This window comes from Falco cherrug, chromosome 2 (assembly GCF_023634085.1).
Source record: "Falco cherrug isolate bFalChe1 chromosome 2, bFalChe1.pri, whole genome shotgun sequence".
Lineage (NCBI taxonomy): Eukaryota > Metazoa > Chordata > Aves > Falconiformes > Falconidae > Falco > Falco cherrug.
The window spans coordinates 46173259-46188925 of record NC_073698.1 but is presented as its reverse complement, the minus strand read 5'-3'; the positions used below and the strand labels follow the sequence as shown (position 1 = coordinate 46188925).

The window sequence follows — 15667 nt, the reverse complement described above, 5'->3', positions numbered from 1 at the left end:
CGGATTTCCCGGGGGCCGCGCGGGGGGCGGGGCCGGGCGGCGCATGCGCCCGCCGGCCGGGCTGGCCGCCGGAGGGAGCTGGGGCGGCTGTGCGGAGAGAGGGCGGCGGCGCCGCCGAGGAGAAACTCCAGCGGGGAAGCGGCAGCCGCCGGCCTCCGCCCCCCCTCTCCCCCACCCCCCGTAGCGGGAAGGGGGAAGCGAGCGGCCGCCCCCCTCTCTCCCCCCCCACCCCCCGTCCCGGAGGCACACGGTCCTGCCCGGAGCTCGGCGTGCCCGCCGGAGGGAGGGAGCGGCGGCCGTCGCTGCGGCCGGGGCGGAAGGCGAGAGGGCCGGTAGCCGCGGCCCCAGAGCCGCCGCTTGAGAGGAGGAGAGCGGTGTTCCCGCACCTCCGGCCCCGGCCCGGGTGGATGAGCGGCCTCCAGGGCGGCGGCGGCGGCTTTTGCGGCCTCTCCATGGCTGGGCCCCGGCGGTGAAGGCAGCGGGAGCCGCCTGTGTCCGCGTCGCGCCGGGAGGCAGCGCAGCCACCAGGGGGCGGGCGGGGAGGGGGATGAGCGCCGCAGCCGCCGCCGCCTCTGCGGGAGCCGCCGTCGCTGCCTGTACCGGGGCCGAGGGCGGCTTCTTCTTCTTTTCCAGCGGCTCCGGTCCGGCGGGGCCCATGGGGCCCGAAGAGGGCTCAGGCGGCGGGCTGGGAGCCCTGCCCGGCGCCCTGGCGGCGCAGCCGCTGGGCTGCCGGAGCCGCTACCAGCTGCTGCTCTCCGGGAAGGCCCTAGCCGACAGATACCGGAAGATTTACACGGCGGCGCTGAGCGACCGGGAGCTGGGAAGCCACCCGGGCAGGTAACGCGCGCCGAGCTCTCTCCCAGGAGAGACGGGCAGCCGCCGGCTGGGAGCGGCCCTTCCCCCGGCCCCCTGCGTGCACCCTCCTCCTGGCAGCCGTATGCCGCCCCTCTCCCGGCCGCCGCCCTCCCGGCCCCCTTGTCAGGCAGCGCGGTTGCCCCGCTGCCTCTGCCATGTGGCCGCCTCCGGGGACCGAGAGGGCGGCGATGTAACCCGGCGGCTGCCCAGGTGCCACCCCCGCCCCGCCGCCCGGGCCCTGCCGCTAGCTTGGCCGGCGCTACCGTGCAGATGGCGCTGCCACCACGCTTTCCCCGGGCCCGGGGGGAGTTACCTGTGCACGCTCCCCTCCCCCAGCGCGGAGGCCGGGGGCTCCGTCACGCCCTTGTGGCGGACCGTATCGGTGTGAAGCCCCGCTCCGCGCGTCCTTCCGCGGCCGCCTGGGGGGATGGAGCGTTTCCTCACGGTGTCCATGTTGAGACCTCGGGTAGAGCTCGCTCTGGCCGGGGCCTGTCGTGCCACTGAACCGGGCCGGAGCCCGCGGTCTGTAGCGAGACACGCCGCTGCCTGCTGCGCAAGGCACCCGCGGACCTCGCTGGCGAGGTCGCCCGAGCGAGGGGCCCCGGGGCTTTGCCGCGTGCGGAGCAGCCGTTGGCTGCCATGCCTTATTTTTCCTCTCTCGGTAACCTGCCGCCTTGCAGGCGGCCTCGTGTCGGGAGGGAGGCTGCGTCCCCTAAGCAGCGCTTCCCAGGGGGAGGCGGGGGTGTGTGCGAGGGGTGTGCCGCCCCCACCCGGCTCCTGAGCCCCCCACGGCGGACGGTGCCCCTCGGGGGCTTCCTTTCCCGCCGGCCGGCCCTCGGGCTCCAGTCCCGGGGCCGCAGCAGGGTGCCTGTTGCTCCTGCCGCTTTTCGCCCGGGACGCGTCGCCGCCCTCCCCTCAACCTGGCCGTGTGACAGGCGGGGCGGGGGCGCCGCGCGGTGCCGGCGGGGGAGGGAGGGGCGGCGGGCGGCGCGCGTGGCCGCCGCGGCCGTTACCCGCACCCCCCGCCCCGGGCCGGGCCGCCCCTCCCGCCGGCGGGGCCGAACGCCGGGGCCGGGGCCCGGAGCCCCGGCCTGGTGGCCGCTCTGCGTGAGGGGGGCGAGGGGCGGGTCCCCCCGCGGTGCCCGGGCGCTCCCCATTGTTTCCCACCGGAGGCCGCAGGGGATGCGGATGGCACGAAACCGGCACGTTCCTGTGTTCTCGGCCTCCGCTGGCCTTCAGCTGGGGTGTGGGTGGCCGGCTCGCGAGGAGAGCTTTGGGGCACCCTGGGTTTAAGTTTGTGAGCGGTTGTGAAGCGCTGGGTGGGTGGCCTCTTCGGTCTGGGCGGGGATTGTCAGTCGGACTGCAGCGGCAGGGCTGAATTCCGCCCGCCCCCCGCCCCAAAGGCTGTGCCCAGGACTGCAATTAACAGGAGAAGCTAAAAGAATAACATAACTTTCCCAATTTGTTCCCGCAAATGCGGGAAGCGTGGCCTGTTAACATTGGCGTTTGGTATCTTTGCAAATACCGAGCGATTTCAGTGTATGATAGGGAAATGGCAGTTCTTTCTTTCCCTGTGTAGAACTGTGTTTTCTTACCCCATATAGTCCTTGGTTCAGTGCTCGTGCCTTTTTCCTTCAAAGCTTCTCTTTCTACTTTTGAGCTTTCTATTACTTAATCCTGGGACTGCAAGTGCAAAGTGTAAGGAAACCACTAAATGTAAGGAAATCAGCCCCGCGATTGCCCCATGGTGTTCAGCTATTTGTCTGAACTTTGCCTTAATGTGTCTGTAGTTTTGAATTCGTTGTGTCCTCTGTGTTTTTTGGTTTCAGGATAATTCAATTGGTATCTCTTGTACTTAAAATTGTAGAAAATATTAGCTCTAGGTGGGTGTAAATGTTAATGTTTCTTTTAGTTGATGTTCTTACAATAATTACTTTTAAGATACCATAGGTTGCATTCTTTGGGGTTCTGTTTCTTATTAGCAGATTCTTATGAGAATGCCAGTTAAAAAGAACAGTGACATTTGCAGTTAGTGTATGTCTTTATTCTGGAAGGCTAGATTTAATCATATATCTTGGCTATGTTATGTCATCTTCGAGCAAATCAAAGAAGCCAGACTCCTTGTACAGAGGAAAGGAGTTATCTTAAGCTGTTAGCAAGTAAATGACAGCTAGTTAATGCTGGTGAATACAGCCAATGTGTGCTGTAGGACTTAGCAGTGAAGGAATATTTAATAATCAGATAGTTGTCTGTTACCTCTTGGTACTTACCCCCAGCATCTTACGTATCAGACTGATGGCAGCCAAGGTAAAGCTCATGATCTCCACTGTTTCTTTGTATTGGTGTCACGCTGTTGCAATCTAAGGTTTGAGAATTTCAGTTACCTGGTAGTCTTAAGTAGAAATGGTCAGAAATGCTTTTTTACAAGAAGGATGAAAATTCCAAACATTTTCTAAAGAGATGCTTTGAAGTGATTTCTGATTGCATCTGGTTGCTGCGGTAGATAACAGTGCCAGCTAAAATAATTGGAGGTTAAGGTAATATAGTTTATAACAAGGGTCTTAACTTGATTTTTATATGTATGGAAAATCTGAAGCCTCTCAATCCATCAGTGAGTGTTTGTCGCTAGAAAAATGTCTTCAAGTAGCTTAAACACCTAAACAAATTGGCTTATGAGCATTAATAAAATTCTTCTTGTGCTCCAAGAAGACTAATTTGAAGAATTATTTGCAGTATGTCGACACAGAATTTTTGCTTCAAGTCTGCAAAATTGTCCTCTGCACTGCACATGGTGTGACCAGTGACTGCCTCAGTGAATGCTTTTATTCAAAACCTGACTGTAATGTTTATGAAGAATTAAAAAGCAGCATGAAAATGCTTGTGCATAGACAAGGAAACTAAACTTGTGAAGACTATCTGAAAGTCACAAGTAAGATTAAGATCACATTTGCAAGGTGTTTGTGCTGGCTGTTATCTGAAAGTGATGAATATCATGTGTTGTGTAGGATGCAGTAATTGGCTTTGAAACAGAACTAGCAGCGCTTTGCATTTGCTCATGTGATACTGGCTGCGGTGTCATGAACGCTTCGTTCTCCAAAAGAGGCGGTTCGGTCAAGTGTGCTTGTTCCCCCTGCCACGTTGACATATTTATTTATATAGCCTCTTGCAGTAACAGATTAGAGACTTGCTCTGGGTTAAAATTAACTTGGCAAAAATGATTTGTTGTAATCCAGACTAATTCCCTGATCTGGCTCACCTTGTGATTGTGCTTGTGACAGCGTGAGGTGAAGGGTTGTGCAAAGATCTGTGTACAGAGGTAGCGAAGCACTGCTGTTTTGGTCGCTAACACCAGCCTGATATTTTTATGAAAGCTATCTAATCCTGGAATTTAACATACAACCATCTTTGCTCAGATAACTATTAAGACTCTGTTACAGTACTACTAGCAGTGGGAAATTTACTCATCAAGTCGAGATTGGTTTGGAAGATGAATCTACTCTGAGTGTGCCTAGTTTGTAGTCTCTGCTTTGTGGCTGAAATATATGAAAATTACTAGTAATGGCATAATGGCTGGTGTAGCCATGAAAGTCTGTAAAACACCAATAGGAAGCGTGAGCTTCTTCAAGAGGGCAAATACAAACTTCATGTTGCAGTGTTGTCTCATAGGCTGGGTTCTGAGTGGACGAAACTGGAAGTCTGCTCTCTGTTACTGTAGTCATGTAAGTTGTTAACAGGTTTCAATCCTGAAGCTTTGTGTTTGCAAAGTGAGGTATTTCTGATTTTCAGATTTTTGTTGTCTTCAAATATACATTTTTTTCTATTGTATAACTTAATCCTGACAAACATCCCTATCCAGCTGAACTGCTGCTGTTAGCTCTTGTGCATCTCCGGGTTTTCCCTGAACTGTCAGTCCCTTTAGTCTTCTTTTACCTATGTAGGTACTTAATACCAGAAGCATCAGTTAGGCTCAGTGTGTTCTGTGAAACTTTTTGTCAAATATGGATAGGTATACAAATCTGTAATGGCGCTAGTGTGACCTGTTTTTGTAATGCAAGTGTTCTCTACATAATTTCTACTAACTTGAGATTTTAAAATAAAAATGACAATGTACTCTAAAATGACAGTAATTTCATACTCAAAGATTTTTTTTCTCGTCTGTTACAGCTTATCAACTGATTTTTACTAAAAAGATAATTTTCTTTTTGTCTGTAGGACAACAATTAGTAACTCTAAGAGTAGTATCATGCAGATCCAAGAATCATTTCTGAATATGTTCTTCTTTGGTTCCATTTGCACTTTAAATTACTTGCGAGGACTGTATCTGGATTTCTGTGGTAACATTAGGTATCAGAATTGCAGCAGTATTTATTGAATAATATTTAATATTGAAAATTTTGTATGTTCCTTACTAAAGGAAGATATCCTACTGAGCTTGTCAGGTGTTTAATTTGTTTGCTGCATAAAGCTTAGTAGAAACATTCTTTTAACTATTTTAAAAGCATTAACCATTTGAAAATACAAATGCTTTTGGGGAGTTACTTTTTTTGTTCGTTACTTTATTGCTCAAGTTGTTTCTTTTAACTTAGATCCTTCAGAGTAGAAAAGCTTCTATTTGTATTGTGGGGACAAAAATACCAAACAAATACAGTGTTGTGAAGTGGCTTGATTGAGATCAAGGAAAATGTCAGTGATGACTGGAATGTAAGATTTCTGTTATTAACCAGAAATCAGATGGCTGGTTTTCCAGCTGTTTTGGATGAAGAAGAGGCAGCCAACTTTCTTTCATTTTACAGTGATTCTTTCTACTGGATGATAAATTTTTGGAGGTAGGCTAGCTCATCCACACTCATAGTTGTAAATTATATATCCTTTGGAGAAAATTGATCATTATGTTAGTCTTTAGACTTTTTGAAGTTGACACAAAGTCTTCCCTTATGCCCCTTCTTATGCTCAGTAATGCAATGCTTATTTGGCCCTGGGAATTTTTAAGTATGTATTTTTTCAAAATGTATTGGGGAAGCACTACTGAAACACTTTTGCAATGCCAAGTTATTTATAAAGTATTTATAGAAAACGTGTAGTAAAATTAGATATGTGAAATGTGTTAATTTTGATTGCTGCACATCAGAAAGCCTGAATTTCTGAAGTTCTAAAGCTTTCACAAAAGCTGTAGGCTGTTCTTTGGGACTTGATGCTTTTTAAAAATGAAATCATAATTGTAGAAAGTTTGGAAGTATTCCTTTGATTGAAAAAATAAAGGTTATGTACGGAAAGACTAACAAAATGATAGCAGTGTTTCTTGTGAGGTATTATGCATTACATATTACATTTTCCTGTTTATTCTTGGGGAAAAGTTTGCTCCGTAGGTCCCTTCCAACTGAAATATTCTGTTCTATTTTCCGCTCCTCTGTTTTTCAATTCTTAAATTTTGTAAATGTCATTAAAAAAAAAAAAAAGTTTAAGTTCTTACATAAACTTAGTTTTATTTCATTGGAAAACTGATGTGCTGAGTCTTACATTAAGCTAATGTGCGCTAGCAAAGCTGGTAAGAGTTGCTGTCTGATGTAGGTTTTTTAGCTGCAATACAGTAATGTTTTAGTACTATATTGTGCTATTGGTTAATGGGGATTAACTAACAACTAAACCTGTGTATTTTTACTTACCTTCTTCACCTTATGTTCTGATAAGGAAAATGGTTTTTACATAGTAGTTCTTTTAAAAATCTGTAGTAGTTTAGTCTGACATGAATGTTAGTGTAGAAAACATAATAGAAGCTGGAAAGAAACTAACAATATTATGTTGAGAGACTTAAGATGATTGTTTTATTTGTGTGTATATATATAAATAATATATCATAATTGATATAAACAATTTGAAAATGTAAAAAAACCCAACCCTGTAATCCATAAGAATATTTAGGTTTTGTGAAATATTAGAAAAACATTTCCTTTTCACAAAAATAGAGGCTGAAGCAGCCTTAGAACTCTAGTGATGCTAAAAGTGACCTTTGTCTTTTGCATTTGTGTGTGTCCTGCTCCTTCATTTAGACGGAAAGGCTGTAGTTTGAAAAGGAGTTAGTGAATGTGATAGTATTGTGTTGTGTGTGTGTGGGTTCTCCTATGAATTGTTTTGGATTACATAATAATACTATGTGGAACCTTTTGCTCTTCAGTTAAAAGTTCAGTTATTGGCCAAACCAGAATTGAATAGAAGTTACAAAAAACTGTTAAGCTACTTTATTTTTTTTTAGCTATGAGAGTGTGCTTGTGTGACTGTGTGCCAAGTATCAGCAGCTTATGGTGTTTGTACTGTTAAATAGTGACATTCTGAATGTTCAGCTGTGGAGAAGATTGACGTATTCTCAGCATAATCAATTCGTTACTAAATTGTTTGTATGGGGTACCTAACTATCTAGCTGTAATACTTTGGTCATTATTGGTTAAGCCTGTTTTAGTGTTCGTATGGTAATTGTCTCAGGAAGTGTCTTTTTGCTGAGGTAAATAATAATGACAGCAGGTTATTGCCTCTTTCTCAATTCCTATTTTGGCATTCTTGTAGATACTTCTGAAGCATAGGCAAGAGTTTACATCATTTTCCTTTATTGTTAGGTTAGTCCTTGATGGTTGGTGGTCACTTGATAGCGTTGCCACCTTTAAGGATCTTGGCTGCTTATCCATGATCCAAAATACTGTATTTAATGTGCTGTAAACTTTTAAAATAATCTGTCCTTTCTGAATGTCAGCTTGGGGATTAACGAAGAGAGTATTTGTGGGAATGTGATTATAGGTGTTGGTATCTATACAGCGGCAAAGTTCTTAGCAGCAGCAATATGTCTGGCTCAAGTATTAAGTGTTATACTTTTAGGAATTAAATCCATGTGTGGTCATTGCATTAATTTTGTGTGGGGTTTTTTTCTGCGGATAATGAAATCTCTTCCACTTTAAACCAGCAAACATTGTCTGAATAGTCTGCTGAAGTTCACAAGAATTTGAAATTTTAATATGCAAACATAAGTGAGTAAGTCCTAAGTGGAACAGGAGAGGAATCAGCATATTAGATTTGCAATGATCGTGGTTTATTCTGCTTAATATTTTAACCAGTGACTGATTATTTTTTTCTCTAATTTATTTCAAAGTGGCTACAGCTAGCAATTAGAGAAATAATCAAAAAGTTATTTTTGCTAAATTGGAATTGGACTTTCAATTTTTAAAGATGCATTCTGTTGGAAATTTTCAGGTAAAATATGATTTACTGTGCTCCATAATCTTCAGAATTCCTAATCTGTATGTCCCTGGGATTCTTACACTTACTGATATGAAGCCATCTGTGTGTAACTTCTATATTTTTCTTTCCTTTTATGTTGTTGGTTTGTGGTGGGGGTTTTGGGTGTTCTTTTTTTTTTTGTTTTTAAACTGACAGGAAATGCCAGTTAAAGTTTCAGTTACACTGTCTGCTCTGGCATGTCTCTTAGGTGGCAAATATGAGCAGTTAAAGTTAGGCTGGAGCTGGAGCAATTTAAGAAGTTACCATTCCTCGCTGCTAGCTGTGTTAAATGTAGTAAATGTGCTTCCTGCATACTTAAAAAAATTGTGTTGAATTTGTGTTTCTGCTATGTTAACCATCAGTTATGGGGGGGTCATTTTGTTTTCCTCACATATTAGGATTTTCCTCCTGGTCAAAATATTTTAATGTTTCCTTAGTAAATTCTCCTGACATATGAGTATGTATGTTTCACCAAACCTGTAATTTAAAGACTATGTCTTTAAGGAAAATACATGTGATATATCAGTAATATTGTCTTTGGTACTGACATCCTTTTGTGCAAACTGTCTTCCACATCCTTAGTTTACTTTGAAAACTTGCTCCATTGCAGCACCTCTTAAATACATGGTTGCATTTTTGTCTTTTTCTTCCTTACCTTGCTTGCTACAAACATTGTTTCAGGTTGAGGTGCTGGTTGGAATAACAGTCTTATAATTAACTAAAGTTTTTGTATTGTATGTATACTCTTTCACAGCTAATCTTTCCTAGTGGGCTTTCACAGCCAGTTCTACCATTGTGCATCTCCAAAGGTTGAATACTAGAAACTGGCACATGAGAATGGGCTCCTTGTGCCATAAGTGGCAGTATTAAGGTATATGGTTTCTGTACATCTAGATTTAATGTTTCATATGTTACAGAGTGTATTAATATGCTTTTTTCTCAGTAGCAAGTATTTCATAGTAGATAGCATGTTATTGCTCCCTGCTTCTCTTCAGACTGATGAAGGTGTTGATGGATTTAGTTTTTATTCTTAAACTGAATGATAGTTCTTTCTTTTCATCTAGTATGTCTGTGACTATGTTAGCCTGAGAATACTGTGAGGATTTTTCTTTTGTAACTCATTTAATAAACCTAAATCTATACCGTTTTTACACCTTAAAAAAGAAATAAACATTTTACTTCCTTGTCCCCTCATAAAACTGAAGCCCAATGGTTAGGTTAGTGCCATTCCTTTATTTTATTTTCTTCCTTTAACTTTCCTTGGTTTGTGTTCCTAAGTATCATTGTCCAAGGTAATGGTTTTTGAACTGAGGTTTTTAAACTCTTAGAAAATATTGATTCTGTGAAAGGGTGTTGTGGTTTAACCCCAGTAGGCAGCTAAGAACTGCACAGCTTCTCAGTCACACCCCCTGCAGTGGGATGGGGGATATAGTTGGAGGGATAAAAGTCCAAAAACTTGTGGGCTGAAGTAAAGACAGTTTAACAGGTAAAGCAAAAGCTGTGTGCACAAGCAAAGCAAAATAAGGAATTAATTCACTACTTTCTATCAGCAGGCAGGTGTTCAGCCATCTCCAGGAAAGCAGGGCTCCATCACATGTAATAGTTACTTGGGAAGACAAGCCCCTTAACTACTGTGAATGTTCCCCCCTTCCTCTTTTCAGGAAGGAAAGTTCCCCCCTGGCTCTTATTGTTGAGCATGACATTATATGGTAGAGAATATCCCTTCGGTCAGTTGGGGTCAGCTGTCCTGGCTGTGTCCCCTCCCAGCTTCTTGTGCACCCCCAGCCTGCCTGCTGGTGAGGCATCGTGAGAACAGAAGAGGCTTTGATGCTGTGCAAGTACTGTTCAGCTAAAGCATAGGTGTGTTACCAGCACTGTTTCCATCAAAAATCTGAAACATACAAGCACTATACAAGCTACTCTGAAGAAAAATAACTACCCTAGCCAAAGCCAAGAAAGGAGAATGTAAAATAAGGTAAAAAAAGTTCAAGTCTGTTGTTTGTGGTTTAAATTCTTAGGTGCCGTAGTATTTGATTATTTTGGTCATGATCTCTGTCAGTTTGGAAAAATGTCTAGGTAAAAGTTTTAACCTTAAAGGGGTCAAACCCTGAATTCTTCATTTTACTTCTCCACTGTTCTCATTGTTGCAGTTGATAACATCACTCATCTCTTCTATTGCTGAGCCTTTAAGCCAACGACTGTCTTTATCTGCAGCCAGTCATTTACATTACATCGAGTTGAGCTTGTTCTTAAATAAATGCCTTATTCTCTTGTTTTTATTATTTCAGCCTCTTCTTATTTTGATTGCTTCATCTTGACTTATGTGTATTGTTACTTATGGCTCACCTCTTATCTGGTTTTGCCTTTCCTTTCTTTCTAACATACATGCTCATTCGTCTTCATTATGCTTGTATGTTTTCAGAGCAGTCATATCTCTATTCCATTTGTCTGCAAACAAATCAATTCTCTATTCCATTTTATTTCTAGAATACAGTTATACAGGGTAGACCGTTGACAGCTGTGAACTGGTGAGTTTTCAGTTGCTTGCATTAGGTGGTTGTGCCTTCTGTTATTCATTGAAGACAATGTAAAATTTATTTGGTTTACTTGTAATAGTAATCACTCTAAGGATGTTGTACTGTCATTACCCAGTGGTAATGTGCTGCTTCTTAGTAAGTACAGTTCTTCCTAAACTTCATGGCACATCTTCCGTAAATTAAAATTATGCTGGTATGATTCTGTGTAAGATAGTTTTGTATGCACTTTGGTTTTGGTGGCTGCATTTAGATGAGAAGGTGGCCAAAGGTGCAGATATTGTCATCTTTTCTATGGTTGAATGACTTTTTTATATATTAAAAAAATAAGTGTCCTAAAAGTATTTATTAAGGGTAAGAGATATAGAAATACTTTCCTCTGCACTGAAAAACTTGAGATATTTTCCCTGTATGTTTTCTTACAGATCTAATTTCATAGATGACATTGCAGCATATAAAGAAAAATCAGATAATTACAGAAAAGAAACTACAACTGTCAATTGTTGTACTGAGAGACCATTCTCTTTGTGTGGATAACACTTTGCGGGGGTGCTTTCTTGTGGTTCTCTTTGTTTCTATGAGATTGATGCTTTTTCAGATTATAAAAGGTTATAGATAAAAAAGGGATCTAGATACTGTTTTGTATTTCTGCACCTTTGTAATGGTTAAATGAGAATCAGATACATTTTACTTGTGTGGCTGGTTTTTTATTTCATTTATAGAACCTGCAGTGTTTATGTTTCAGACTGTATTGGAGAAAGAAAAGATACTCCAGCAGCTGGGATAACCCCTTTCATTTTTAAGCCTCCATAATTTCGGTTTTTCAAAAAAAGCTAGTTGTTTAAAAAAGTTAATGTGATGGTAAAATAGTTCTGGGTTGTGAAATTAAAGTCATGATTAAAAAATGTGCAATTTCAGCTCACAAACAGTAGCACATTAAAGTCCCAACTGAACAATCGGATAGTAAAATGACCTTTTTCTTCTGGATCAGAGTGTGCAGGGAGGAGTTCCAGGCAATAGCTAATATGGCTGTTAGTCTTCCCCATCTTCCAGATGTTTATGTACCTCTGTGTTCCTCCTCGGGCAGTGTTCTTTCAAATCCGTCAGTCTCCTTTTGTTCTGAGTTTTTTTAACTTTTTCAGATGCCTTAGAAGCCAGATATAGCCAGTCCTACTAGTCTACCTCTTCCTCTAAGCCTGTCTTAATTGGATTGCAGTTGATGTTCCTTACCTTGATTTATGGATTTCGTTGGCAAGGATTTTAATAATTTTTCCATTTGTAGATGTACTGCTTAAGCCCTGACTTTACTTTTATATTGGCATGGATGAAAATTCATGTCAGGATGCTTGAGTAATTATTCAAAGAAGATAGCATATAAGCTGGTAATGGTTTGGAGTGCATGCATATGGCTGTTAGAATGACAGTTGAGCTATTGCCCACTTTTAGTAAAAATTTGAGTTCCTCAAGTGTTAGATCTTAGGCTTAATAAATGATTATATCAATAATTTTAAATATTTGAGGTCATCCAAGGATAATATTCTCATTGTTGACAATCAAAAAATACTGAGTTTATATTATTTGGGGGGAAAATTGATTGTGCTCTCTGGCATTGTTTTGAGATCTGCCTGTCAAGCTGAGCAGTTTTGCTCTTCAGTGATTCTCACTGCTGTGTTCCTTAAAAAATCTGTAGCCCTTGATGAAAAGTAATAGTACTCCCAGTAGTTTTCAGTAACAGTAGGTAATCTACAGATACCTTCAGGGAAGGAAGGGCAGTGGATGTTCTTTACCTCAACTTGAGTAAAGCTTTTCATACTGTCTCCCATAGCATCCCCAGGCTGACAAAGTACAGGTTAGATATGTGGACAGTGAAGTAGATTGAGAACTGGTTGAATAACTGGACCTAGAGGTTTCCAACCAGTGAAACAAAGTTCAGCTGGAGACAAGTCATCAGTAGCGTACCTTAGGAGCTGACACTAGGGCCAATACTGTTTAGCAACTTCATTAATGACCTAGAGGCTGGGACAGAGTGCACTCCCAGCAAGTTCATCGATGGTACAAAACTGGGAGGAGTTGCTCATATATCACATGGTTGTGTTTCCATTCAGAGGACTCTGGACAGGCTGGAGAATTGGGCTGAGAGGAATCTCATGAATGCAACAAGGGGAAATGAAGAATCCTGCATCAGGGGAGGAGTAACCTTGGGGGGGCTGGCTGAGCAGCTGTAAGACAGCTCTGCAGAGAAGTAGCTTGGCATACTGGTGGACAACAATCTGACCATGTGCCATAATACACCGCCATGACAAAGGCGGCAGGCGGCTTCCTGAGCTGGGTTAGGAAGAGTGTTGTCAGCTGGCTGAAGGAGGTGCTCTCCGCTCAGCACTGCTAAGGCTGCATCTGGAGTGTCCAGTTCTAGACTTTCCAGTACAGGAGAGAGGCACGTACTGGAGAGAGTCCAGTGCAGGGCCACAAAGGTGATTAAGGGTCTGGAGCATTTCTCTTACAAGGGAAGCTGAGCGAACTGGGACTGTGCAGCTTTGAGAAGAGGAGGCTCAGGGGGATCCTACCAGTGTATGGAGGGTATGAAGAAGAGGGAGCCAGACTTTTCTCAGTAGTGCCCACTGCCAGGACAAAAGGTAATGAGCAAAAATTAAAAAAAATGAAATTTCAGTGCATTTCAAGAATGCACTGGCACAAGTTGTCCAGAGAATTATAGTATCTTCTTGGAGATACTAAAAATCCAACTGTACATGGTACTGGGCAACCTACTCTGACCCTGTTTGAGCAGGAGGTTTCATAGAATCAGTCACAGAATGGTTGAGGTTGGAAGGGACCTCTGGAGTTCGTCTTGTCCACCGCACCCTGCTAAAGCAGGGCTACCTGGAGCCAGTTGTCCAGGACCACATCCAGACGGTTTTGAATATTGCCAAGGATAGAGACTCCACAACCTTGCTGGGCAACCTGTGCCAGTGCTCAGTCACCCTCACAGTAAAAACAGTGTTACCTCAAGAGGTCCTTTCTGACCTGAATGAGTCTGTGATTCTGTAATTCTTAGGAATAGACCACAAGGAGAAAGGATTGAGGTTTACCTGTGTGGGAACAAACACAGAGTGCTGAAAAATCAGTTCTTACAGCAAAGCTGTGTTGCAAGACGTGGTCCTCATGTTGCTGGAAACAGAATCATGGAATCATTTAGGTTTGAAAACACCTTTAAGATCATTGAGCCCAACTGTAAACCAAACACTGCCAAGTCTTTCACTAAACCATCTCTGCAAAGTGCCACATCTACATACCTTTTAAGCTTTTAAGTACCTCCAGGGATGGTGACTCCACCACTTCCCTGGGCAACTTGTTCCAATGCTTGATAATCCTTTCAGTGAAGAATTTTTTCCTAATATCCAACCTAAACCTCCCCATGTGCAACTTGAGGCCATTTCCTCTCATCCTATCACTTGTTACTTGGGATAAGAGACCAACACCTACCTCGCTACAACCTCGCTTCAGGTAGTTGTAGAGAGTGATAAGGTCCTCTGAGACTCCTTTTTTCCCAGGTTAAACAACCCCAGTTCTCTGTTTCCTCATAAGACTTGTGCTCTAGACCATTCTTTGGACATGGTCCAGTGCTTCAATGTCTGTCTTGTAATGAGGGGCCCAAAGGTTCAGCCTCAGCAGTGCTGAGTCCAGGGGGACAATCACTTCCCCAGTCCTGCTGGCCACACAGTTTCTGATACAAGCCAGGATGCTGTTGGCCTTCTTGGCCACCTGGGCACACTGCTGGCTCATGTTCAGCTGGCTGTCCACCAACACCCCCAGGTCCTTTTCTGCCGGGCAGCTTCCTAGCCGCTCTGCCCCAGCCTGTAGCATTGTGGGGGGGGTGTTGTGACCCAAGTGCAGGACCTGGCACTTCTCCCTGTAGAACCTCATACAACTGGCCCATTGATCCAGCCTGTCCCAGTCCCTCTGCAGAGCTTTCCTACCTTCAAGCGGATCATCACTCCTCCCCAGCTTGAAGTCATGTGCATACTTCCTCAGGTTGCACTCAATCCCCTTATCCATATCATTGATAAAGATGTTGAACAGAACTGGTCCCAATACAGAGCCCTGGAGAACACCACTTGTGACTGGCCACCAACTCCATTCACTTTGGGTTCAACCGTTCAGCCAGCTTTTAACCCAGCATAGAATACACCTGTCGAAGCCATGAGCAGCCAGTTTCTCCAGGAGAATGCTGTGTGAAACTGTGTCAAAGGCTTTACTAATGTCCAGGTAGACAATATCCACAGCCTCTCCCTTACCCTCTAAGCATGTCAGCTTGTCATTGAAGGAGATCTGGTTAATCAAGAAGGACCTGTCATAAAGCCATGCTGGCTGGGCCTGATCACCTGGCTGTCCTGTATGTGCTGCATGATGGCACTCAGGGTGATCTGCTCCATAACCTTCCCTGGCACTCAGGTCAGACTGGCAGGCCTCTAGTTCCCCAGACCCTCCATCAGGCCCTTCTTGTAGATGGGTGGCACATTTGCTAATCTCCAGTCTGGGTCCTCCCTGGTTAGCCAGGGCTGCTGATAAATGGTGGAGAGTGGCTCAGTGAGCTCTTCTGCCAGCTCCCTCAGTACCCTCGGGTGGATCCCATCTGGCCCCATAGACTTGTGTGTGTCTTAAGTGGAGCAGCAGGTGACTAACCATTTCCTCCTGGACTGTGGGGGCTTCATTCTGCTCCCTGCCCTTGTCTTCCAGCTCAGAGAGCTAGGTACGTGGACAACAACTGGTCTTACTATTGAAGATTCAGGCAGTACATACCTTAGCCTTTTCCTCATTCTTTGTCACTATGTTTCTTCCCACATCCAATAAAGGATGGAGATTCTCCTTAGCCCTCCTTTTGTTGTTAATATATTTATAGAAACGCGTTGGACCTCCATTCTGTGGGCCGATAGAAATGAAAGGAATATGAGAGGAACTGAAAAGGTAGCCAAAATTGCAGTTTTAGATAAGTTAATGCTACGTATTTGTCCTAACAT

At 44.3% G+C, this 15667-nt stretch overlaps 1 protein-coding gene across 29 annotated transcripts in view; it reads left to right on the top strand.

Annotated features, from left to right (window-relative positions):
• Window positions 1–206: 206 nt before the first annotated feature.
• The window catches only part of MYCBP2 (MYC binding protein 2), a 200624-nt gene continuing 185163 nt past the window's right edge, over window positions 207–15667 (top strand). For 22 of the 29 annotated variants that reach the window (XM_055703002.1, XM_055703014.1, XM_055703023.1 and 19 more), the window contains exon 1: window positions 208–837. In XM_055703002.1, the coding sequence (XP_055558977.1) occupies window positions 548–837 (290 nt within the window). In that variant the 5' untranslated portion in view covers window positions 208–547. Of the gene's footprint in view, window positions 838–15667 lie in introns of all 29 variants that reach the window. The other 7 variants (XM_055703018.1, XM_055703020.1, XM_055703019.1 and 4 more) reach the window with 2 other exon arrangements.